The sequence below is a fragment of the Anarhichas minor genome, unplaced genomic scaffold (genome assembly GCF_050575085.1).
Source record: "Anarhichas minor isolate MPS153535 unplaced genomic scaffold, ASM5057508v1 ptg000004l, whole genome shotgun sequence".
NCBI classification, from domain to species: Eukaryota; Metazoa; Chordata; class Actinopteri; order Perciformes; family Anarhichadidae; genus Anarhichas; species Anarhichas minor.
This window is the reverse complement of record NW_027466450.1, coordinates 3,784,485-3,811,458: the sequence shown is the minus strand read 5'-3', so window position 1 is coordinate 3,811,458 and position 26,974 is coordinate 3,784,485. Positions and strand designations below refer to the sequence as shown.

The 26,974-nt window shown below is 38.6% G+C and overlaps 1 protein-coding gene and 2 long non-coding RNA genes across 5 annotated transcripts; 2 read left to right on the top strand and 1 right to left on the bottom strand.

Moving 5' to 3' along the window:
- Positions 1 to 1,010: 1,010 nt before the first annotated feature.
- Positions 1,011 to 4,133, bottom strand: LOC142965839 (uncharacterized). Its single transcript, XR_012957790.1, has 2 exons — positions 2,648 to 4,133; positions 1,011 to 1,990 (listed from the first exon to the last, which is right to left on the bottom strand). It is a non-coding gene; the product is annotated as an uncharacterized LOC142965839 (long non-coding RNA).
- On the top strand, positions 2,961 to 24,193 carry uxs1 (UDP-glucuronate decarboxylase 1). 3 transcript variants are annotated; one of them, XR_012957769.1, is made up of 16 exons: positions 2,961 to 3,742; positions 4,987 to 5,014; positions 5,629 to 5,677; positions 6,386 to 6,429; positions 7,910 to 7,970; positions 9,431 to 9,611; positions 13,294 to 13,398; positions 15,111 to 15,170; positions 15,551 to 15,672; positions 18,581 to 18,700; positions 19,227 to 19,270; positions 21,377 to 21,437; positions 21,551 to 21,608; positions 22,159 to 22,262; positions 23,470 to 23,828; positions 23,982 to 24,193. XR_012957769.1 is itself a non-coding variant. In XM_076106888.1 (15 exons), exons 1-15 carry the CDS (start codon positions 3,652 to 3,654, stop codon positions 23,599 to 23,601), a joined length of 1,260 nt encoding a protein of 419 aa, XP_075963003.1. In that variant the 5' UTR covers positions 2,961 to 3,651; the 3' UTR covers positions 23,602 to 24,193. The 3 variants fall into 3 exon arrangements, 2 of the variants coding, with proteins under 2 accessions (XP_075963003.1, XP_075963004.1); XM_076106888.1 differs by having other exon boundaries at positions 23,470 to 24,193; XM_076106889.1 differs by lacking the exons at positions 2,961 to 3,742; positions 4,987 to 5,014; positions 5,629 to 5,677; ... (1 more) ...; positions 7,910 to 7,970; positions 9,431 to 9,611 and adding an exon at positions 11,312 to 11,575 and having other exon boundaries at positions 23,470 to 24,193.
- A 58-nt stretch (positions 24,194 to 24,251) lies between these two features.
- LOC142962582 (uncharacterized) lies at positions 24,252 to 26,153 on the top strand. Its single transcript, XR_012957333.1, has 2 exons — positions 24,252 to 24,575; positions 25,277 to 26,153. It is a non-coding gene; the product is annotated as an uncharacterized LOC142962582 (long non-coding RNA).
- Positions 26,154 to 26,974: the final 821 nt, after the last annotated feature.

The window sequence follows — 26,974 nt, the reverse complement described above, 5'->3', positions numbered from 1 at the left end:
TAACAAATACAACACACATATATTACACTTATTTGTTGTTTATTAACCTGTTTGCTGTTTAATCTGTATCTTGAAATGTGAATGTGAAATTGCATTTATTTATTTCCTTATTCTTCTTTTTATTTTTTTGAAATCATATTTTACCAACTCTAATCTAAAATAAAAAAGAATAATTAAATGTAAGTACAGGAGACCTGCGATGTAATTGTGTATTTGCAAAGGAAAAACATAAAGGTAACCAGACAGAGTGACAGTCTCATTATTTTGCAGTCCTAAAGTTTCCTTGGTTGTCTTAACTATAAACAATACCTGCAGTATAATGTCATACTGTAGCCTACACTTTAGAAAATGCAAATCCATCTCACCAGTTTACGGTGGTTGTTCAACAAGGTCCGTTCACTGCACTGTGGAAAGTTCCATGTGATGGAATGAATGAGCCATTGTGTCAATGTTGAAAATGAATGATCCTGCTACCTGAAAGCTAACTTTACACATCATAAATAATGGTGAATATATGGCACACTATTATATAAATATATTAGTCTATAAATGGCAACGGTCTTGGAAATCTCATACCAATAAAAATGAATCTTGCTAGCATTACATCTTATTGTTTTACAGCTGTTTGTTTTGTAATGTTTGTGTATAAGGAAAAATGTCTCTCTGGAACAAGAATATAAGATAAGATAAGATATGATATGATAGAACTTCGTTAATCCCGAGGGAAATTCTTGTGCCAGAGTTTGATCAAAGATTACAACTGAAGAATAACTAAAAAAAACAATAGAATAAAAATATAAACATAAATGAACAATAGAATAACAATTATTCAGTGTAAAAGAAGTAATACTGACACCATTGCAAAATAAAATAGAATAGCAATAAAAGTAAGGTAGAACAGAAAAGTAAAATTACAACAACAAAGAGTATAAATATTAAGTGTATAAGGAGTAATACTCACACCAGTGCCTAATATAAACTAAAATAAAAAATTAATATTGAGCATGATATTGAGAGTGATATAGTCATTGATATTGAAAAGTAGTAACAAGTTATATTGCAAATAATGAAAGTAACATTACACATGATATTAAAATGTAATATTGCACGATGTTGAAAGAAGTAATAGTGCACATGATGTGGTTATTATTGTTTTCAGCATCCAATGATTCAGCTGTCCTTCCAGCAGAAGGGGGAGGAGTTACGTAGTTTGATGGCCACTGGTAGAAAAGACTTCCTGTTGCGTTTCACTCCCAGGACAGAAGCAACCTTCTTCATGAGTTTATTTAGTCTATTGGCATATGCTGCCTTAGCATAGAGCGTACAGCGTAGAAGGTGATGCTGGCCACCACCGAGTGATAAAATATCTGCCGCATGCTTCTGAAGACATTGAAAGATATAAGTCTCCTCAGAAAATCCAGGCGGTTCTGACCTTTCTTGTACAGAGCCCTGTGTTTTTAGTCCAGTCCATCTTATTGTCGAAGTGGACGCCCAGGTATTTTAAGCCTCGACGATGTGCAGGTCTGTTCCCCTGATGCTCACTGGTTTTGGATGGAGTCATTTACCTCCTAAAATCTACGACAAGCTCTTACACATCCATGTGTTTGGGATGTTGAGTTGCATGTGATTCACTTCACACAACTCCACAAAACTGTCCACCACACTCCTGTACTCAGCCTCCTGTCCCCTACTGATACAGCCCACAATGGCAGAGTCATCCAAAAACTTCTGCAGGTCCGAGGTGTAAAGTGTGGACAGGAAGGGAGACAGGACAGTTCCCTGAGGTGTCCCCGTGCTATTCACATACTGTGGCCGACCTGTGAGGTAGTTGGTGATCCAGGCTACTGGTGGAGCACCCACATTGATGTCCACTAGCTTAGAACATGTCTCTCAAGTGATCTGAATATGGTCACTATGCCAAAATCGCAGCCTGGTGTTTTTCATTATTTTTAAGAAGCCATTCTCGCCTGTTCTGGATTCTGTAATAAATCTGAAGAGAGGGAAATGATGAAATTGCTTATTTATTTACTCTGTTGTTTACACCGGGTGTGCTTTGTAGATTCATCGTGCCAATCTCACATATAGCTAATCTTAGGGCTACACATTTGTTTGTTTTGGTCAAGTCACCAACTGATCCATCCACAGTCAAGTGGGAGTTAAACTAGCAGAATGTTTACACAGTCTGTTGTCTGTTATTTATTTTTCCTTTTCCTCATATAGACACAAGTAAACAGTAGAGGAGCATTTATGTGACATATATTAGACGATGCTAAAAATGGACATAACAAATACAACACACATATATTACACTTATTTGTTGTTTATTAACCTGTTTGCTGTTTAATCTGTATCTTGAAATGTGAATGTGAAATTGCATTTATTTATTTCCTTATTCTTCTTTTTATTTTTTTGAAATCATATTTTACCAACTCTAATCTAAAATAAAAAAGAATAATTAAATGTAAGTACAGGAGACCTGCGATGTAATTGTGTATTTGCAAAGGAAAAACATAAAGGTAACCAGACAGAGTGACAGTCTCATTATTTTGCAGTCCTAAAGTTTCCTTGGTTGTCTTAACTATAAACAATACCTGCAGTATAATGTCATACTGTAGCCTACACTTTAGAAAATGCAAATCCATCTCACCAGCTTACGGTGGTTGTTCAACAAGGTCCGTTCACTGCACTGTGGAAAGTTCCATGTGATGGAATGAATGAGCCATTGTGTCAATGTTGAAAATGAATGATCCTGCTACCTGAAAGCTAACTTTACACATCATAAATAATGGTGAATATATGGCACACTATTATATAAATATATTAGTCTATAAATGGCAACGGTCTTGGAAATCTCATACCAATAAAACAAAACGACTATTATTAGTTGAGGCAAGTCAAATGAGCGTCACGCAGTCTCTGCGGTTAAAGTCAGGCTGCTAAATCGAGCAATGACTAATCGCTCATCTGCTAGTCCTCGCCCCCAACTGAGAGGAGCAAACTCCGGCATGTGTGCGCCGTTAAAATGAACAGCTTTTTTTGTTTCCCCGGTACTTACCTGAATATAAATGTGAGGCAGGATTCGCGTCTGTTGTTTTTTAGCGACAGCTATGGACATACGAAAAATGCGCTGTCAGTTAAGTAGCTCGCTAGCTAGCCGTAGCTAACTGCTAATGTGGAGCTAACGGCTAACCATTTGGCTTCTTGTTTGTTACTGAGGCGTTGTCGCAGGTTGTGAACGTATCTTTGTTTACGTAAGGGAATTGTGTTTTGCTGCTATTATAACTGTTTGCTTATTCCGGGGGAGACAAATGTCGCCCGTAGATACGTGCATATGTAGTTGTAAGTGTTGACACAACAGTGTAGTTTGCTATCTAGTTCTGTTTGCTAACTGTGTACCAGTTACCCTGCTAGCCACGTAAACTGCTCCTGCTTGGTGTTGACGTAGCAGGAGCAGCTAGCCTGTCTGTCCTCTAAAGCTAGTTCAATTTTATATGAACAACAAGCACCAATATTATTGACAGTCTGCCAAATAAACTAAGACATCTTGAAGACCGAACCCCCAACGAGGACATGAACAATTGTGACTCAAAATGCTATAGCTGGGCTTGAACGTGTGGCTCGTTAGGTTCTGTGTCCTGTTGCATTGAGCGGATGATGAAGCGGGTCATCTGGTTGATATCAGGATTAAACAGAAGAATGATGAAGCTACTTTTTGCCCTCGCTTTGATCGCCTACATTGCCTGTAAGTACACTCATTTGTGTAAGTGAATGTATCTCGCCCATACAGTGACTTTATTGCCAACCATGATAACCAAATGTGAACTTCTGTGACTAGTTTACATTGACACAACACAATTAATTAAAAACCCAAATTACAACCTTCCACGTGTAAACCGTAAAACCATTACATGTATTGCAGAAAACGCATCATAATCATACAAAGCTTCATAAATAAACAGAGTTAAAATGTTAGATAAATAGACTATTGCAACCCACAAAGAATGCAGTCAGACAAATGTCAATGTCAATTATGATGACGTCAGGGTAAGTAGCTCCTCCCTTAGCCTCAATGACAGATAAATACAACTCATGCCAGTCAAATATTGATCAAATTAAATGAGTCCTATCAGCGAGTGGTCACAAAGAAATTTACTGAGTTTCATTTCTGGGTTTTTGACCGAATGCTTGTTTGTTTGGTAATATTGTTTTCACAATATTTTCAAAACCCACAGCTAAATGTTGACAAAAGCAGCTGAAATTTCATCTACCAGCCCAACGCTATTTACACACTCACAATTTGATAACAAAATAGCCCATTTGGGCAGAAACCAGCCGAATCTGGCGACACAATTTGTTCATGGTATGATAAACGTCATACATTTATTTAGCTATTTTTAAAATCATTTATTTGGTTACTAAAAGTGAGCAAACTGTTTTACCCCACTGTGTCTCTGGCGGAGATGCATTGTGTTATCACTAGTGATCCCTACCGGTCGAGGGCTCGTTAAGAGTATAAAGTGAGGAATAAGTACAAAGTCAATGGCAGTATAAAACAGGCAATAACATGTGTTTTGAGAAAGTGCGAGTCACCTTTAGTGGTATCGGGTGCGATTGTATCGGAGCAGTTTTTTCGAATATGAGTAAATGAGCTTAGTATCAGACCCGATAGGAGCATCCCTAGTTGTTTTGGGGCCTGTGTTGCATAATGAACATGTTGTCTGTCAAACCCATGATGTCATCATTTGTGCCAATCAGGCAATATGGTGACAAAAGTTTAAACATGCATTGAAAATCACCAGCAGTGTACTTTATACTGGGCAGACTATAAAGTGAAGTTTGGTCATGTAGATCACTGTGGGGAATGTCCATATTCAGGTGAGCTCACTGCACATGGTGCTATCAGGTGATGACGCTACTGGGAATTATATCAAGTCATAAACCAATTTCACCTCTGCTTTTGTGACAAGTTCTCTCTTTCTCTTCCAGCTGTCTGGGGAACATATACGAACATGAGGTACAGTAATTCATTTCTCTATTACCTAACTGCTTTTACATATGAAATATTTACCATACTGCATGGTAACCGCAGCATTTTAGGATTACTCACCTCAATGAGTCATATTTTGTGGGAGGAGTGGGTAGTCAAATGAGGTTCTTTAATGTACATGATGAGTGTGATCTTTAGCAGCATGAGCCGTTCTAATCCTCGACGTTGTGTAGTTCGAACCGCTCTATTGACCCGATGAGTGTGCGGTGCTTGATGATTATTCTTCCTCATGACAAATTCTTCCCACTGTGCAAAATCACGTTTACGGATAATCTCCTGTAAGAAATATGGCAGTATCAGATTCTTACGCAATTTTAGCCAAAAAAACAAATTCATTTTGTGTTTAATCCACACACAGAAAGCAATAAACACATAGCAGCAATACAATTGACTCTATCAAGATATATAGATATTATGATATGGGATTTTATTCTTGTATTCCACTGTTACTGGATGGGTGGGTGTGGTGCGTCATGTGTTGTTAAATAGCAGCGTGCATCAAGTCGAGAGCAATCTTCTCTGGCTTTGTGATGATTGCTGCCATCATCTCACCCCCCGTCTTTGTCTTTCTCTCATCTTAGATCAATACAAGAACACGGAGAAATGAAGATTGAGCAGAGAATTGATGAAGTGAGTTTGAAATGTTTCTGTACGCTATCTTTTTTTGCACTGGTGCTAGAGAGGATGAATGTTTTGTTGCACAGACCAAAAAAATGAACGAGACAAAACCCTGCAGAGAGTTCAATCCAGTCAGCTATCGAGTATTTAAGGTAACTGCTATTTCTGACGCTACAGTAGGTGTGTGATTTGGTTGTAGCTATTGATTATGAAATAGCTTTGGCAACTAAAGCTTGTTGTTAAAAACAATGTGTGAGGGAGCGGTGGTGAATATGATTCTAGTAACTCTCTGGTTCATAAGTGAAGCGTATGAGCTACACTGCAGACGGGATTCATGCATGTGTTGTTGAAAACATCAACACATGTTCAATCATTTTTAAATGAGAACAAATAAATGCATTAAGGCGGAGTTAACTGGCTCATTAGCCTCTTATCAGCTAAACAAACAGAATGTACGCTAGCCTTTCATATTAGATTCAATATTGTAAGTAGGCTTTAATTATCCGAACAATACAAACATCAGGCTCCACATGTGGCTCAAAGGTGTACTGCAGATATATGTTAATTAAAGGATAGTGGGAGAAACCCTGCAAATGTATTTGGCGACCCTGATCAAATCTCCTGCTCCTTAGTGCCACGCAGTTAAGGGGAAATAACTCGTAGGCTGCTATGACTGCTTCCACAACTAATCTGTTTGGTTCCTTTCTCAAATCACTTCAGGCTGTGGCTCCTCTCAGAGAGAAGATTCGTGATCTGGAACAAAGGTGTGTATCCCTATACTTGGTGACACTGACAATTAGTATTTGTTTTCACTTTCAATATGAGCATTTCTTTTGTAATGCAATACCAACACAAAGCTTAGTGAAAGGTTAATAGCTATTTATTAGAATTAAAGCTTTGGTCGGTAATCTTGAGAAACTAGCAAGAGTACGCTAGATTTAAAAAGAAAGATTCCAAATGAAAAAAACATCCCAATGTTACCAACTCTATTCCAATGAAAGCAGCTAGCAGTACTAGCTTTAAAAGTTGCTAAATCTAGCAAGAAAGTCGGCAACACTGACAGCCTGTCCCTTCAGGCCTCCCTCCAAAGCCGCTCCCCTAAAATGATCATTACGAACGTAAACCTTTCATAATGAACATAGAAAAGGAACATGGCTTTTGTTTGTACTCGGCTGTTAAGCTAGCAAGTAGCCCGTCCAATCATTTCATTCGGGCCGAATGAAGTCCTGAGATAGCCACAGGTTCCAGGTGTTTTCCTTTTTTTTGTCAAAACTAATGGAATGGAATGAGAATCTCAAAATAAATCAAAAATGTTTTTGAAGATTACAAACCCTGCCTTTAAGACCCAATATTATATGCATGTTTCAATTATTTCTTTTTATAGTTTTCCCCAAAACAATATCATTTTACTTCAAAGCTGAATTTATACACCCAGAGTGTGATTATACCATCTAAATGACAAGAAATGCGCCTTTAAACATGCATCAGTTCTGTGTTAGTCCTTGGAAGAGCAGCGAGCTGTGCTGATTTCGTAGCTTTCCAGTCACCAGATATTTAATATTGTAATACTAGAAGTCACGTGACTTCAGCATAGCAGGCAATCAAAGGCTAAGTCAATATCTGCTATTCCATTGCAACTAATGATGGCACATGAGTCATGACATTTGCTTTTAGAGGTTGATTATTCATTCCACTGTTAATGCCTTGAATGCTAATGAGAAAAATAAAAGTAAAACCACTTGTTTCGATTGCGCCATGTCCCTCCCTACTGTGTGGTGCTGTCTATCAACCTGCAATATGCCACAGGATTACAAGACCCTTTAAAAACAATGACACGTTGACCATTTGGTTTGGCCGGCGTGTCTTTCATGTGTAATAACATTCACAAAAAGTAATTGCTGAGATCTTGGAATTTGGCAGCATTTCTAAATCATCGAACCAAATCATCAATCATTTTTGTCACTGTTGTTAAAACAAACTAAAATATGATATAAAATGAAAAGGTTGTGGATTAGAAATGTTAAAGAAAGATATAATAAGACACCATATAGCTTCAATGCCTCCTAAAGAGAAAGGAGTAGTTTCTCAGTTCACTCATGATGTTATGAGAGCAGAGCTTTCAGAATAATGCAGTGAAAGCCTGTTAATGTACCAATAACTGGATTTACATTTCACTAATGAATATTGTTCTGTTCTGCTTCCTTCTTATGGCGTTTTTTTGCTTTCTTTCTCTTCTCCTTCTAGTTTTTCTCAGAAATATCCGCCTGTGAAATTCCTGTCGGAAAAGGATCGGAAGAGAATTTTGGTATGCGACAAACAATTTCAAACGACAATCACATTCACAATAACTATTATATTGTCATAACTTTGTCATGACTAATCTCTATAAAACTAAACGTTATAATTTGAGTAGTGGAGCATGTACACGTGGCACACATCCTAAGATTCAGTGCTGCCTGAGACGGTCCGTTCCGTCTTTCAGATGTCCTTTAAGACACTTGCAGCTGTTTTCACAAAGTTTAAAAGGTAAATCTGGTTAGACGCGACCTGGGTCTTATTTTCAGCCTGCTAACAATAACACTCAATGGAAGGCAGTGTCGGTCGTCTGTCCTAAACATCACGAAATATCACAACATCTACTCGATAGATTGGTACAGATGTTTGCACAGACATGCATGGTCCCAGAATGATGAATCCTATTGACTTTGATGTTTCCCTGACTTTCATCAAGCGCCACCATATAGTTGACAATTTATGGGTTTATGTGAAATGTCTTAACAACTGTTGTATGTATTGCCTTGAAATATGGTGAGTGACCACCTGACTTTCCATCTACCACCAAGATTAGGTCCAGATTTCAATTTGAATTTATCCGATACCTAAGTTCATGACCAAATACTTGCAAAACTACCGACAATCTTATCAGCCTAAGCAGTACTTTGTGTTTAGTGCTAATTAGTAAATGTTAGCATGCTAACACGCTAAACTTGGATGGTAAACATTCTTAGCATTACCTGCTTCACATCGTGACGTTAACATTATAGCTGTGTGTCAGTACAGCCTCACAGAGCCACTATAATGGCTGTAAAGTCTTCATTATATAGTCCATATATTATTATTCACTCAGAGTCTACAGTGTAGACTCTGAGTGAATAATGATATTGTACTCACCAAGATAATTGCTCTGATCTGGGAACACTGCAACATTTCTACAAAGAGTTTAGGCGAGCCAGAAAAACTCAAAAGCTGTCAAACTAACAGTTAATAATTAATAAATAAAGTCAGTTATGTTTGAAATAAAAAATTTCCAAACTTATTTTTTATTATTCTGCTACCCACCGGGTGCTAAGAGCTAACTCTCCTCCCAGTGAAAGTAATTCGAAGACACGCCTCGTTGTAGTCACTCAAACTTTGGACCAAACTACGCTGTAACCAGTCGATGGAAACGTTCCTAATTAGCATTTCAAACATTTTGAATCGCCACAACCACAAGGTGACCTTGTTCATACAGTCATTAACGTGCACAAAGGTTCCAGTACTATGCGAGATTAGCTGCAGACAGATAGACATTGCATATGCAGGCAAACACACGATCCGGCGGAGATAATTATCTTTTAATTGTCAACATACCCCCACCCCACTTACCCTATTTTGTTTGTCACAGGCTGAATCTCTGTTTTGTGGCTCTTCTATGAAATTTACCCTCAGAAGCACTAAATATCCTTTGATGATGTTATCATATATGTGTTTATTTTTTTCCACAAGATCACTGGTGGGGCTGGTTTTGTGGGTTCCCACCTGACTGACAAGCTGATGATGGATGGCCATGAGGTGACTGTGGTGGACAACTTCTTCACAGGAAGGAAAAGGAATGTGGAGCACTGGATCGGCCACGAAAACTTCGAGCTGATCAATCATGATGTGGTGGAGCCTCTCTATATTGAGGGTAAGCGAGAGAGGAAATGTGTGAGGTGATGAATTTTGTTCCTCTACTATTGGGGATCCACTTTACGACCAGCGTATCCAGAGCAAATTATGAGGGAGCGAGGGAGGGCTCACAATTCATTTTAGACATAAAAGTTCTACTATAATGACAAAAATGTTCTGCCCTCACAAGGTATTGTAAAAACGAGTTAGTACAGTAACTAAGAAACTGGACTCATGAAGTTTACACTAGCTGTCAAATTAGTTGAATTGTGCTTCATGCCAGGAAATGCGGGTCTTTGTTCATATTATGAGTTTAACTACTGTACATTACAGAAGTAGATATCAATTTATCATATAATATGCACTGAAAACCCTGGTATCATGTTTCAGCCTTACAGAAAGAGTGATGAAATTACACTGAGCAATGAAATCTAGTGGAACAGAAGTGGATTGGGACTTTGGCTTTCGATTAGAAATAAAATTGCATTAATAATTTAGCACATGAAACACGTAGTCCCGGTTTAGTCCCAGTATACTTCACTTTGCTGTTTCAGTGTGTGTACAGCTACAAGGGTAGACACAATAACGGGCTTGCCTGTGGAGTAAAATTATTTGATTTTATGTGATTAATTAAATAGCACATAAAAAAAATTCTAAATTTATATAAACTACAAAAGTGCACTCGGTAGAGCACAGATATCTTCCAGGTGTGTCTGAAGAGACCCCTGCTGTGTTTGATTGAATGAATACGACCCTCAATCGGCCATCCCCCTTTCTAAACTGCAAGTTGATCAGTTTTTCACGAGCACGTCTCACATAACAGATAAGCTCTCACTTTAATCTGTGCAGATGTCTGCCCCAGCTCTGTGCAGGCACGTGTCCCAGCTCCGTTTCTCAGGCGCAACCGCGACTTGGAAGTCCTTTTTAAACAAGCGGCTGTTTACTCAGGCGATTGGTTGTTCCTCGTCACATGACATGCTGTGAGCGCTGCAGCTTTCCCAAAGTTAAAGGAACAGTGTGTAACATTTAAGGGGATTAATTGGCAGAAATGGAATCAATATTCATAACTTTGTTGTCATCAATGTGTGATGATCTGAAATTAAGTGTTTTCGTTGGCTTATAAAAAGGCATTTATATCGAGGGAGTGGGTCGTCTTCCACAAAGTCCGCTATCTTGTAGCTCCATGATTTTACAGCACCCGAGAACAGACAAACCGAACACTGTTACCTAATGGTAGGGATGGGTCCCAAAACTCTGTGTCAAACAGACCCCGGTGCTAAATTATAAAAGACAGGAGTATTGATAAGCCCTGACGTTACTGGTGTGTTTTTTATCTGTAGTCTTTAATGTTTTGGTGTTATTTATTATCACACACCGCATGCATCTCCTCTGCTCTCTCTGTCGTGACTGAGCTCCTCCAACTGCACACACACACTAACCACAAGCACATACACACGAGTGAAGTCAGGGAACAGAAATGAGAGGCTGCGATGGAGACGCAGAAGTGAACCAGGTGAAGTGAAGAATGCATCTGTTCAGCGAGCACCAACATGTAAACAAAGGTGAAACCTAAATCGATCGTCTCTGTCCGCAGTCTCTCATTACACAAGCACAGCACGCTAACTTGACTAATTGCACATTTTTACAAACAAGCTCTAACAAAAGCTGTCTGTCTGCAGTCTGTTTATCTTAGTTTGTTCTTGTAAGCTTCTCTGCTGGCTTAGACAAAGCTGCCCCCATCCCTCTACCAGTGGTACCTGCAGGCAGTGAATCCACCTGTGTGCAATCGAAGTGTCACATCATCGCCATTAAATCCATTATTACAAAATGGAACGAATATGGCACCACAAGAACCCTGTCCAGAGAGGACCAATAATCACGAACCAGGCAAGGAAGGCATTAACCAGAGAAGAACAAAGAGACCGAGGATAACCTTCGAGGAGCTGTGAAGCTAAGCCGTACACTCTGGGAGCTGGGCTTTATGTAAGAGGGGCAATTTGCATTACATACAAACATCATTAGAAACCATCACGGAAGCTCAAGCTACTTGTGAAAATAAAAAGGGGGGGGGGGGGGGTGGCATCACAGGTGACAAGGGCCAAATGGGTTATGGACGCTTGGTTATTATTTTATATGGGGGAGCAAACTTGGAAAGATACCCAATTTGTGAGGGGTCTGGGGGTCCTCTCCAGAATTTTTTTTTATAGTTTAAAACAAATGTCCTTCATTTCTACAACCCCTAACCTCGTGGATTAATCCCAAATAATAAAATCAGGGCTAAAATATTAATACTTAAATTACACTCAAAAGAGCCGATTCTTAGATTCAGTTCCTTTGCGAACGTCCCAACTCAACAGCCGAATCCGAATCAAAATTTCATATCGTGACATCCCGATCGAGCATACACCGAATCAACGCCTATGATACGAGGCATACAAGCGTTTTTATAAAAAATATATAAAGCCTGATCCATTACTGATCTTTGGCTTGTTTGCTTTTGACAAGCTGTGAAAAGCAATCTTTTGAGCTCCGTAAGACTCAGAGATTACAGGCGTGTTTACCAGGAAATGAGAAAGCTGAAGATCAAATATCTGTTGCAGTTCACGTTTATTTCCATATGTATGTAGCAGCGCAGTGGCCTTGTCTGCCTCCAACCAGCTCACAGGCTATGCTCCAGTTTATGTTAAGAAGTCCTTGAGTTGCACCATTAGAATGATATAATTCTTGGACAATACTAGCGGTTCACCAATTTGATACAGTTGGTTGTTATCACCAAGACGTGTCTGATTTACATCAAATATAATCACTGTTATTCTGAAGTCCTTCACATAGTCTGGCATGCAGCTACGGAACAACGCACACAGGCTAGCTGAAGACACACCAGCAGCAGCAGTATTAAAAAGATAATCACGCATAAGGTTACACAGGCCCCAGAAAACAAGCTGTGAACATCCATGACTAGTGAACACAACAGCAGAATGTACATTTTATGAAAAAAAAACTAACAAAAGACACCGAGAGGCTTCCTGCTGACATCAGTGTCTATTTTTCTACGTAGTAAATGAAGTACTACAATGAAGAGAGAAATGATCAAAGAGAATGGAACTAGATGTGAAAATCGGGAGGTCAAGCCATCTCCTGCGCTTTACAGGAAATGGCTCGTGATTAAAGTCACAGAAGAGAAGAAAGGAAATGGAGCTGTTAGAAAATGGGAAGATAATGAGTGCAAGACAATGCGTCAGAGATGGCTGTGGGAGGAGAAACCTGTTGAAGACATGCAAGGCAATTGGACTGTTGTTGTACAATAAAAGCACATCTTTCATATGTCTGGTCCCTATCGATTAGGCTTAATAACATTCTTTCAAATATATGATCAGCCTTATATAAGCTACTGTGGTCAGAAATTCAAAATTCACCCGAGAACTCTGGAGTAGTGTAAAAACGGTGTGTCACCTTGAGCACGTTGTCTTTGCTAGTAACGTGTCTGCCAGAGGAAACGGTTGTAAGTAGACTCAACAGACACATTTCTGTCTGACTCATACTCTCCTCTAGCTTATTAGCGCAGCTAAGTATGGCTGGCTATTAGTGAAAGCTTTGAGGTCAAGGTAACAAAAAGCTGCAGCATTTCGAAATAAAGAGTACAGAGAATTATTCAGTTGCACTGTCATAACACAGATTTACATTTCTCCTGCTCTTTACAGTGGACCAGATCTATCACCTGGCGTCTCCAGCCTCTCCTCCCAACTACATGTACAATCCCATTAAAACACTCAAGACTAACACCATCGGCACTCTTAACATGCTTGGTGAGTATATTAAGTGCACCCCTACCGTCTGTATGACTTCATAGATGGTTCTCAAAGTCAAAACTTCATGTTAAGACTTCTTAAGTCTGAATAGTACGTCATCACATAATGCAGTAAGAGGTTTAATAAATGTTCTTCTTGTTACACAGGAGCACTGTAATACATTTGTACAAAATATAATAATTTTAATAAGCCACAAAACCTTGTAAATTATCTACTTTTTGGAGATTCAGCCTTTGAAAAGGTGTTTTCATTAATTGTTTGAATTCCCCCGAGGAAAAGATGACAAGATTCAGAAAATTCATTATGCTCCCTCATTACAGTTTCAACTTTTATACTTCCATATCCAACTGCTGACAGTCTAATCAGCAAACTATTGTATGCTTTAAATGCGAGTCAATACCTCATATTTGTTATTTTGCTTTAGGCTCTCAGAATCCCATATTCAATAAATAATAGAATAAATATGATTTATCATGAGAAGCACAAACCAGCTTCTCTCGAACTGACAATGGTGTAATCTTTAGAGGCATTTGTCTCCTGTGAATTACTACTTTCTTCAGATTAAGTATTGTCAAAGCACTGCGTGAATTTTAACAATATTTCTAGATCATATTCAAGACATTCTCGTAATGGAAATGAAAAAAAGAAGACCAATCACTATGTGTATTTTATAAAAAGATAGATGTAGCTGTGTAGCATGTAATTAAATGCCAAATAACAGATTTAATTAAACTGGACAGTTGAAATATCAATATTCTTAGTTTCCCAGGGTGCAAAAATGCTGTGTGAAAATAAATGATGTATACGACTGTCTATCAAATGCAACAGTTAGAACCTTTACTCGGGTCTCATTATCGATCACAAACAGATGCCAATCAGAAAGCCACTTTGAACGTGTTTGGATGAGACGGATGTTTAGTCGGGAGTCGCTTTCTTCATTCTGATGAATTTCTATGCACCAGTTTATGGTGGTTTATTTATGTAAAGGAAAACGCAAAATAAGAAATATAAAAATATAATGCGGTAAGGCTCTCAGGTATTCTATATTGCTTTCAAATTATTGCAATTATCTCTGCAACACACATGTAGGCATGAATTGCTCTTCCATCCCCTTTTGTGTCTTTTGTTTGAGGAAATAAGCTCTTTCAATGTGAACGTGGAACCGGTTCACCTCAATGATACATTGATTTATTTTGAATAGTTTGTATACCTTTAGACTTATAGCAGCTTATACTATATATATATATATATATATATCACACACACATGAGCTATTATAACTAAGCTCACGTGTTTTTCATTAAGATGTCTGCTCATGCTGCTGCTTCAAAACTTAATGCACATTCAAAACATATCATTACATTACATTACAGTCATTTAGCAGACGCTTTTATCCAAAGCGACTTACAATAAGTGTATTCAACATCTGTTTTCGAGAGAACTACTAGTCACCAGAAGTCATAAGTGCATCTCCTTTCTTCAAACAAGCATCTAAGAGCATAAACCAGAGCCAACGTACAGTGCAGAAACAAACGAATGAAATAAGTGCCACAAACTAATATGAAAACAATAAGTGCAATAAGCTAGTATGAATACAATAGATGTGGAAGGCTAAGGGTACTCGGGAGCTTGCTGCTGGAAGAGGCAGCGAAGAGGAGAACCGTGTAGCAAGTGTTCTCACTGTTCTCACTGTTCTGTTTGTCTCCAAGGTTTGGCCAAACGCGTGGGCGCCAGACTACTCCTGGCTTCTACTTCTGAGGTTTATGGAGGTAAGGAAGATGCACTCGTCGTTAGATATTAGATATAATTATTACTTTGTGTGTAAATGGTTAACCTAAAGGGCGTCTTAAGGCAAGATACTTGATGGATGTCAAGTTGCTGCAACAACCACATCCCGAGAGATATTTTTTAGATTAAAAAACGTCTCATGGATCTTTATTATTTCCCCTTTGAGTTTTGAAAACACTGACACTTCATCATGTGCTAAAACCTTTTACAAGCACGGCCAACAAACCTTCATTTCTTAATCATTTTTAGGTGCTAAAACCTTTTAGGCGCCCAGCTGTCTGCCACACCTGGCTCTCTTTGGAAAGCAATGCAATTCCAGATCCAGATCCCTTTACATGTGTCCCAAATGTTTGTGTTCCAGATCCAGAGGTACACCCACAGAATGAGGAGTACTGGGGGCACGTGAATCCAATTGGTCCTCGTGCGTGCTACGATGAGGGGAAACGTGTAGCTGAGACCATGTGCTATGCCTACATGAAACAGGTATCCTGACTACACACCATGTGAAATAGTACCAGGTTCTAGAGAGGCCATTTATCTTTATTTGACTGACGGTCACATTAGTGCCTGTGAGAATTTAAATGCTTTGGAGCAACACTACAATTCTACATATGAAGCCATTAGCCCCAAACTCCAAAATAACTGAAATACAGTCAAAATAAATCGGTAAAATAATATAATTATTCCATTATGGTTGATTTCTAGGATTTCTTGATTAAAAAGAAAATGTTACGGTTTACTCACACGTTGAAAATGTTAATCAAACTTAATTTGTACCGAAACTTTCAAATCAAAATGCACTTCAAAGTGCTTTACTAACGATTGGCAAACATTTGAATGCTAGAATCATAAACTGTATATAAGTGAACGTAGTCAGTGTGACATCACCCATTGGTTTGTGGACTGCTGTTTTGAAGCCTGGAGTTCAGCATTTTGGCCGTCGCCATCTTGTTTTTTTGCATCCAGAAATCCACGCTAAGTATAACCAAACACTGAATAAGAGATTTAATTTAAGATGAAGATATTTGATTTGTTTTGTCTTACATCTGTACAATCTTATCAATAAGAAACTTTATTATTAGTTATATTTTTATTATTTTATCATAATAAAAAAGCTTATTAATAGTGAGGTAAAGAAATATCAATGAAACTCGTGTCAGTGATGCATGTCTATGTTTTCATGTATATTTCCTTAAATATCCAGATGACGTTGAGACTATTTTTTATAATTTTTTCCCGTTATGACTTGATTGACGCCAGCCTTTGATGATCAGATATGATTGACTTCTCTTGCCTTTCCCTCAGGCAGGTGATATTTATTTATCTGCCTCGTCTCCTGCTCCTCCTCGACTGCTCATTATTTTTTTTCACACTTACGATGAGAATTCTTGGATATGGGCGGCTTTCAATATCCAGATGTCAGTTTTTTTTGTTCACAGGGATGAGAATATCACTAATTACATCTATTGTCCAGTCATGTAATAGAAATTTATTAACATTTAAAAACTGATGAGTGTAGGTTATGCAGAGGAAAAAGCCTGTTGCCTGCTCCTCTGACGGAAGGCAAACATTACAAAGATGGTAAACTGTTCGTCAGTTTACTTTTGATTGCTAGTTGATATGATGCTATTAAGACAATGTGTTATTATGTAGAAGGCAATTATACACAGCGATATTTAAAGCAGTTTGTATGATTGAGGCGCCTTCTTCTCAATTTTATAAGAATAAGCAGTGTAACATGTAGGGATGAGCATCTTTTGGTGTTTGGCACTTTTATTGATACGCATTCCTAATTTTGTAAATTAACGAGGGGCAGCTGTTATTTGAATTTCGGACAGAAATGCTAACATGTCTGAAAGTCCTGTTACTGATTTATTACAACTAAACTATATATTTATATACTATATCAGACTATAGAAGGAAATGAAGAGCAGCAGATAACTTTGGCTATCTAATCACATTGAGTGACTGTTTTAAGAGACGTGCGTGTGTGTTGATCTAGTCTGGTGAATGTGTGTGTAGGTAACACATGTTGCAGGCATGCAGGAAAAACTGTAAGCCTATTCTTCCAGATGGAGGTTCATCTGTTAAAGCTGTGACTCAATTAATATATACTGGAGGCCTATACGGAGCTTTTCATAAGCGCCATCTGCCAGCCGACTAGCCGGCTACTTTACTATTTATTTTAGATTCTAATTAAATTGTTATAATTCGCCATGCGTGTACATTTTATAGCCACTCGCATCCACTTCAAAACAATAGGAGCATGATGATGAATAAAAACGTGCCTATCTATCTGTATCCGTCCCGTCCCACTTGCTCTATGTACACGTGTGCGTGCGAGAGAGAGTGTGAGAGTGTGATTGAGCGAGAGGTTGTATCCTGCCAAGGGCGGAGAGTCTTCAGTGTTTGACAAATATCAGCGAAATAATTGATGACAAAACGCATTAAGAATTCCATTGACAGGTGACATCCTCGTTAGAAGGGCTTCTTAACAAAACACCCAGAAACACCGGCGGCAGCAGCTTGATGATTGCGCAGAAAGCATTAAACAGTTCATTGAGAGCGCCGCATTTTTTCATTTATGCTACACAGATGTTAAAGTTGCATTAGAATGCAGAGGCCACCAAATTTGGGCATTTATCGACAAACTTTTTTCTCTGCATGCCCCAGGAGCCACTGGCTGGCTGCTCCATATCCTTGTGGAAAGCCCTGATATATACATTTATTTATATATATATATATATATATATATATATATATATATATATACATATATCAAAGAATGTAATTATTACACTTCGCTCATAGCTAAGGGAGCCTGTGGTACAAATGATTGTTTGTGAAACTGTATACATAGACTAGTTCTACATCTGTGGGGATAACTCCTGTCGATCAAAAGGGTTTGATTGACAAATAATTGGCTATTTGAATCCAGCTATCAAGTCGGAGAGCACATTTCAACAAAGTAGGAGATGGTTTTGTCCATAAATGGGTAACAAAGACATATCTGGTTCAAGGTAAAAGGTTCACTCTATTCCTGAGTGTTGACTGAATTGTGCAAACATTTGTCAGACTCTATAGTTAATGCTTTGCATGATATGCAGGGTATGTTTTGTCAGCCCGTTAAGGCGGTTTATTCAGCTTATATATCTTGACTTTCAATAGCTAATTTACTGATGTCGTCCAGATTAGCATTCTAGCTCTACTGGCTGTGGTTTCTGTGTGTATACCTGCCAGGCTTTGTATTCCCATAAAAAGAAAATACAACATATAAAGTACAAAACTGCAGTAAATATACCAAGCAATCAACATAAGTATTAAAACCAAGGAACAACAAAGTTGATAAATTACTAATGACTCGCCCACATTCTTGTTTCTTTGCTCACAGGAAGGAGTGGAGGTGAGGGTGGCAAGAATCTTCAACACGTTTGGCTCCCGAATGCACATGAACGATGGACGAGTCGTCAGCAACTTCATCCTGCAGGCTCTACAGGGAGAACCTCTCACTGTACGCATTTAACGTTTCTACCCGTTTATTAGGTGCCTTTAGAAAAAGACAAAAAGTCTTTGGCTTGTTTTTTTCCCCAGGACTAGCGGTGTGAGGATGCACACATTGAAATAGCCTCAGTCTGCTGATGGATTTACTGTTTTATGTATCTTAAATTGTATAAAAGCAAATTTATTTGAACATGATTTAACTGAAAAGTTAGATGAGCTATATGAACATTTTAAATATGGTTTAATAGCAAATCATTTTTAAGCAACTGATAATACAATTTTTAGGGGTATTGGAAAATAAGACAATTTTCCAGTTTTTATTTAGATTTAGGTAAAATTAAAAACCCCAAATTGCGATGATCTCTTGAGTTCTAATAATTTGAACGTGACAAAAATACTCAAGTAGACCTGATCATGATAGAAAAAATAAAGTCTTCTGAGTAGAAGTGTATTGTTTTATGCATGGCAACACATGTTGATATCCTTCAGTATGTGCACTATGCAGAAATGATAATCCATTCCTGTTGCTGTTCTAGGTGTACGGTACTGGTGCCCAAACAAGAGCCTTTCAATATGTCAGGTAAGATTGCACATTCACACCCGTTTAGTTTCTTCCCTGAAATACATCATACTTGTCTTCAATTTGTACCGAAGTATTTGTTCTGGAGAATCTCTTCCTCTCTACCCGCTAATTAGGAAACAATATGAAAATACAAAATGATATAATTCATAATAAATCACACCAATTATCATACATAAATGATAGCGATTAAAGGTTCAATGCCAATTAAACGGTGTGTTTAGTTGTTGTTTTTCTCTCCACTGAGACAGACCACAGTAAATACACGATGATTATCTTCTAGTATATCAGATGTTAGTGCGGATGCCGATGTTTACGTGGACTAGTGTAACAAGGCGGAGGAGTAAATAAAATTGGACTTTGAAGCGTATTATTAAATACCATTGTGTGTGTGTCTCTGCCTGAAAGCAGTATGTGGCAGGTTAAAGGGGTCGTGTTGCTTTGTGTGCAGGTGAGAAAGTGATTCATTTGATTGAAGAAGACAAATCAGAGACACACTCCGATCTCTTTGAAGCATAAAGTCGCCGCCCTGTTTGACTTTCGCATCGAGTAAACAGTGAAATGCCAAGGTCTCCAGTGAACTCTGAGATGGCTTCATAACACGTTGCGTGAAAAGCATTTTTAACCAGGAAAATGCAGAATGAATTGACGGAACCTGGTGAAAAATTCAAATGAAAGAGGATCTTAATGCCACTAACACTGAGAATACAGATACACTGAACATTTTGTTGCTATGCGTGATATGAAACCTTGATTATGATTTAATTAATCTGTCTGTCCCAGATGGAGACAAGGAGATATATATATATATATATATATATATATATATATATGTACATATATATATATATATATATATACATATATATATATATATATATATATACATATATATGTATATATATATATATATATATGTATATATATATATATATATATATATATGTATATATATATATATATGTGTATATATATATATATATATATATATATATATATATATATATATATATATATATATATATATATATATATTAGTATAAGCTGCTATAAGTATATGTATATATATATATTAGTATAAGCTGCTATAAGTCTAAAGGTATACAAACTATTCAAAATAAATCAATGTATCATTGAGGTGAACCGGTTCCACGTTCACATTGAAAGAGCTTATTTCCTCAAACAAAAGACACAAAAGGGGATGGAAGAGCAATTCATGCCTACATGTGTGTTGCAGAGATAATTGCAATAATTTGAAAGCAATATAGAATACCTGAGAGCCTTACCGCATTATATTTTTATATTTCTTATTTTGCGTTTTCCTTTACATAAATAAACCACCATAAACTGGTGCATAGAAATTCATCAGAATGAAGAAAGCGACTCCCGACTAAACATCCGTCTCATCCAAACACGTTCAAAGTGGCTTTCTGATTGGCATCTGTTTGTGATCGATAATGAGACCCGAGTAAAGGTTCTAACTGTTGCATTTGATAGACAGTCGTATACATCATTTATTTTCACACAGCATTTTTGCACCCTGGGAAACTAAGAATATTGATATTTCAGAGAGGATCTGGATATTATTTCTGTTCGCATGTCATTTCTAATAATAAAGTCTAATCCATGTCGACAGAATTGTGCTAATGACTTGTGTGTGCCCATCTGTGTGGTCAACATGTAGTTCCACAGTTGGAGAAAGGCATGTTCTCCATTAGGTTAAAATTACATGGTGTATTTATCATCAGTAAGTATTCATTTTGACTGACTGATTCTGGTTCTATTAATTTTCTGTCATGCAAGACTGACTGGATATTGTATGCATGACACAATAGTAATACTAAAACATCTTTAAATGTCTATACGGCGTGTTTTCACTCATGCTGCAGCTGCCATGTCTCTGCTGGCTCCACTGATAATGTGCTCAATGCAAAAAGCAATATTGGTCCAGGTCAGCTGAGGAATTATGTGAAATCGATGACGTTACATGTACAATAACTTCATGGTCATGCAGGATCCTTCGCACATAGCAGAGCTTCACAGTGACATTTAATAGAAGAGGACCCAATGTAACGACTCTGCTTCTGTGTCTGTTGTGCTCTCCAGTGATCTGGTGAACGGCCTGGTGCTGCTGATGAACAGTAACATCAGCAGTCCAATCAATCTGGTGAGTTCATCGTACCCTGTTTGAAATTGAAATCGAAAAATGACCTGTGTGTCATTTTATATTTCTGTCATGTCGACACTGATGTGATGAAAGTGTATGTGATGTGTTTGCAGGGGAACCCAGAGGAACACACCATATTGGAGTTTGCTCGTCTCATCAAAAGTCTCGTCGGTAAGGCGTCCAATCCCTCCGGGTAGCTGTCACTCCGTGTGTCTCTGAACACTCTTTTCCCTTTCAAGCCTTGGATCAAGCCTTGGACCTGTTAATCTCTTAAAGGGACAGTTCACCTCAATATCAAAAAAAAAAATTTTGGTGTCAGTTGCCTAGTTTTGGAGATATCGGACGTAAATATGTCTGCCTTTTCTCTACTATAATAGAACTATATGGCAATCGGCTTGTGGTGCATTAAAAAACAACAACTCAACAGCAATGTCTGTCCAATGTTGGCGTTGGAAGTGGCTTTGCTAAATGACTATAATCTAGCAACATTAAAACGGGAGAAGAAAAACAGGCTTTTTTTTCAATTTGCAGTCTGTTGTTTTTCACTATGAGTAATCATACGTGCTTGCTCTCTCTCTCTCTCTCTCTCTCTCTCTCTCTCTCGCTCTCTCTCTCTCTCTCTCTCTCTCTCTCTCTCTCTCTCTCTCTCTCTCTCTCTCTCTCTCTCTCTCTCTCTCTCTCTCTCTCTCTCTCACTCTCACTCTCACTCTCACTCTCACAGTGAGCCGAAGTCAGATCCAGTTCCTTCCAGAGGCCCAGGACGACCCACAGAGAAGAAGACCTGATATTCGGAAAGCCAAGATGTTGCTCGGCTGGGAGCCGGTGGTATGTGTGACACACGGCAGACTCACGCGCACACGCAATGTCCTGCAAACCAACTGTAGACGGTGAAACGCAGCTTATAGCCCCGCGGGGTGTAACGATGCTGCAGATCTGACCAACCAGTTACAATAACTGATCAGTGTCTCCTCCTCTGACTGCTCATTAGTGTTGCACGGGAGATTCACAACGACTGAAATGTGTAGGAGAGCAGACACTGATATTTTTACACAGAGAGGTCGATTAATATCAGAAATCATTATTACAACATTCTATTGATATCAGTGTTTGACTTAGTATTAAAGTCACAGAGTAGAAAGTTAAAAAAGCTAAACTCAAAGATTTTATTTTACCGTTTTACTGTTATACATTCCTAATAAGTTAAAATGTATATAAAGTGGAGTGTATGCACGTTTTTGTTGAATCTGAGACATTACAGATGCTAAAGTTTTTAAAAATCAAGACAATCTATGGACCGATAATTTGTTTTTGTAAAATTGACCCACAACGTGAACATCTTTGATAAAGTGGTTGATTGTCAGGGAATTAGGACCAAGATATGAACTATTAGTTAAAAACTATACTTATCATTACATAGAATTATAAAACAACTAAACATATCTCAATATGAGCATTTTTTCAACTATGTTGATCTAATGCTAATGGTGAAGATTTTCTTTAAGTCTTTTTTGGTTTAGTACATATTTGATGTCCCTGCACGGTGGTGTAGTGGCGAGCACACTCTCCGGGTTCTCTCCGGGTTCTCTGGCTTCTGACAGTCCAAAGACCTGCAGCTTAGGTTAATTGATGACTCTAAATGTCCCGTAGGTGTGAATGTGAGCGTGAATAATTGTCTGCCTGTACGTGCCCTGCGTAACAAACCTGAATAATAGATGGATATTTGATCAATTGCATTTATTTTTAGAAGATGACAAGTCATTTGTTTCGTATCCATCATTTGTGAATTAAACTCTGATACCCTGAAATGTATATTGATTTTTCAGCATGCATTTACAGTTGGGGGGGGGGGGGGGGCAAACTCTGGGACACATGAGGTCTTAAAATAGATTGATAATTACTTCATAATTTACAAAGAGTATTATTGGCTTTCTGAATGAGTAATAGCATAGAACACATTGTTCAGCATTTATCTTTGTTTCTGTTTAAACTCTGTATCTTTATGTATTGTGTGTGTTGTGTCTCGTGTGGACAGGTGCCCCTGGAGGAGGGCTTGAACAAAACTATCCAGTACTTCAGCAGGGAACTGGAGCATCAGGCCAACAACCAGTACATCCCCAAACCTAAAGCCGCCCGCATGAAGAAAGGAAGACCCAGACACAACTGAGGTCAGGTCTTCCACCGCTGACTCTCCCAAAACACAGCAGGATGCTGAGACTCCTCAGAGGACCCTTGCTGAGCAACTCTCTGAAATACACTTCCTGGACGTGGTGTCTATTTTCATTTGAGAAGCAGAGACAACTTCCTCTTTCAAAGTGTTGTGTGGCCTCGCGTTGGCTGCGCTGCGGGAAAAAGGGGCTTTCCATACCGGAGCTTGCGTGATGGAAATATGAGGCAAGACATCGGAAACAGAGCCTACTTTTATTTCTTGTGAATTTGTGCTTTTTGTTATTTAAATTGAAGATGTGAGAATCTTGAAAACAGCTCAAACTGTGCATCAGTGTTTTGTGTTTATTTTTGATCAGTTTCGGGGTGTTTTGTCTCCAGAGATGCTGTTTCTCCACTGGATGCTGCGTGGCTGTTGGCTGTTTACGCAGCACACTGCAGGACCGGGCAGACCCTCTAGAAAGACTGTTACAGCATCATTACGCGTTTATTACACGTTTATCAGAATGTCATCGTGTTCTAATTTGTGAAATCTCATGTCAGGATGTGCTGTTATTAATTTCAGATGCTATTTTAATAAAATATTTCCAATATATTGGCGTATGATATCATTAGGGAAGACAATATTTGTGTGCGTGTGCGTGTGAGCGAGCCTGGTCCATCCAGTACGACAGATCAGTCTCCAGCCTCTGGGGAGGGAGAAAAAAAACACACACCGCAGATGTGACTCGTTAGACTTCTCAGGCTCAACAAATGTGACGCTAATAAGACGGAGGCAGCTGATAAGGTGTCTACACGAGGCGCAGCTGTGGCAAATAGATATGCAGAAAATACAAACCTTGAAAAGGCCATTGCTTTCACAGCTTTGGCCTTTTCAAGGGCTCAACAGCAAATTGCGCACACGGGTGTCGTAAATGGGGCTGTGTGAGAATCACTGCTACACCGGCTGAAAAGAAAAGGCTGTCTGTCACCGAGGTCATTTTGTGCACTTTGCTCCTTTTTTTTTTTTTTTTTCTGCTGCTCTTGTTCTATGTTCCCTCCAATCCTAGCTGTCCCTGGTGAATTCTACATGACAGTTTAAGTGGAGGTGTGTGAGAGGGAATTCATGCCTTGCCGATGCCACTTGTATTTATTCAGTCACTCAAGACGGCAACATTGTGGGGATGAATGTGCCTTTTGAAAAGATTATCGTTTAGACATCAAGACAAGATTACGGTTTACACCAGCTTTCCACCTTTTTGTCATCCACATACCTAGAGAACATATTTTGATTTTGTCTATTTTACTCATTGGTTATAGCAAGAAACTGACTAAGAACAATAGTTTTTTGGGGCCTTCATTCAGTTTATATACGACCAAATGACCTCAGAAACATCACATGCTGGGTACATGGTCCAACAAAAAAACACAGGGTGCATTATGGGAAGTGTAGGATTTATTTAGAGCTTGACGCATACTACTTAAAATCTCTGCCTCTGAGTGAATCACGTAATGGTTCTTTGTGTTTCTGACTGTCTCTGCTTTTGGTGCGTGTGAGAAAAGCTTCAGGAATTCAGAGGAGATCTGGAACGGACACTACCCACCTGCTCATCAAATCCCATGTACATAAACTGAGCAATCCACTGCTGCACGTCTGGTCTACTGCGATCCCAAAGGTTCCTCTTTGTTCTGCTCAGTTTTGCCAGGAACTGCTGGGCTTCAGAAGAGGGGATGGCAACAGAGGACTTTGAGGGGGCAGTAGCAGCTCCTGCCACCGGAGGGAAGCACAACCGGGCAGAAGAATGAAAGGGCATCTTCCAAAACATCTTCTACTGGAGTTAATCTTTGTATAGGTAGTATGATCACACTGTAAAAATGTTACCATCTCTTTTCTTTAAGATCTTGAGCAAGCTGCTGTTACTGGATACATCTGTAAAAGGAGAGTCAACAGAGCTAATGAGCTGCAGTACCGTTCTTCATGTAGTGTAAGTTAGACTCTTAATAAATAATACAACACAATTAAATCAGCTGTCATAAATGTCAGTCACAATGTTTACATTCAGTGTAAATTGTAGGTTTTTGTCAGTTATGGGAAAGTTACTCGTATAAAGATAGTTCATCAAAGCTCTCCATGTTCTCATTTTCTGATTATTTTGTTGGCACTGCTGCACAATTTCTGATTATTCTCTGTAGTTTTTCCCCATTTCCATTAACCAGATTCATAAATGAGTTTGTCCTACGTTTTCATTATAAAAAAATGTAATTGTGCGTCATTTAATGAGAAGTTGCCAACATACATCCAATCAATTCATTGTCACTGGTGGACATGGGAGGTGTAAAGCAGGATATCTTCTGCTCAACTATGTCACTGTACGATTTGTATATTGTCATTTGTAATGTTTCTATTAATCTTGCCTGCCTGGGGACTATGGAGGAAATTGGCATTCTTGCTAACTCCGGCCTGTTTATCTTGTGTTTGTTTTTTTACCAATGTTCATTAGCATGCTCTGTCCTTATCACATAAATAAATAAATCAGTAAATTGTACTGATTAAAAGTAATTTGGATAAAACTATCCTTATGGCCTTTTCAATTTGTTCCTTCATGCTATAATGAGTCCATATTTTCCCTTTACTGTTTTTTCATTTTCCTCGTCTGTGTCTGCTTTTTCCTTTTCATGTTTTCTAAGAACGAGCATTCTCTTAAATAACAGCAGTCAAGGATCTATTTAGCTGTTTAAAAAAAGCCAAGCAGAAGAAAAGAGCGAGATTGAGCTCACCTCTAAGAGCAATGAAGGTCAGCAACACAGCCAGCCCCATTAACCTCAAATATATGCCATCTCGTATCCGCTCAGAGTCTGTACATTAAAAGCAACAACTGTTCGTAAAACTGCTGCACATCCAGAGCGAAGAGTGGGCGGCAACCCAGACTTTCTAAGTGGAAACTTGCCTATGGGGGTGGAATGTCGTCTACCTCCTCACCTGCAGGCTGCAGCTGGGAGATTCTCTGCTCTTAAATGAATTCTCATGTGTGTCCAAGGTACTTTTCCATCTCCCATATGTACAGCAGGACATGAGCAGCAGTGGGAAGGAAGGAAAAGCAGAGCTCCCATTTACCTGAATGTGGTTTGTTGTCGTGCACTTTGCTCTGGGAAAAGAGTCAGGATTGCAATTAATCAGTCTCAGGGGGAGTCTAAATACCAGCCAAGAATATTAAACAGGTTTTTTAGTTTTTATCTTCAGGTACCGAGTATAGGGTTAGGGTTTAAAAAGTGACGCTGCAGATGAAGCTGAATGCAGAGCGACTTTAAACATATTTCAGTCTAATTGTTTTCACAATTTAATGCTCCAGCTAATCCTCCCCTTGGGTTATGAATTACTAACCTTTAGCCCAGGC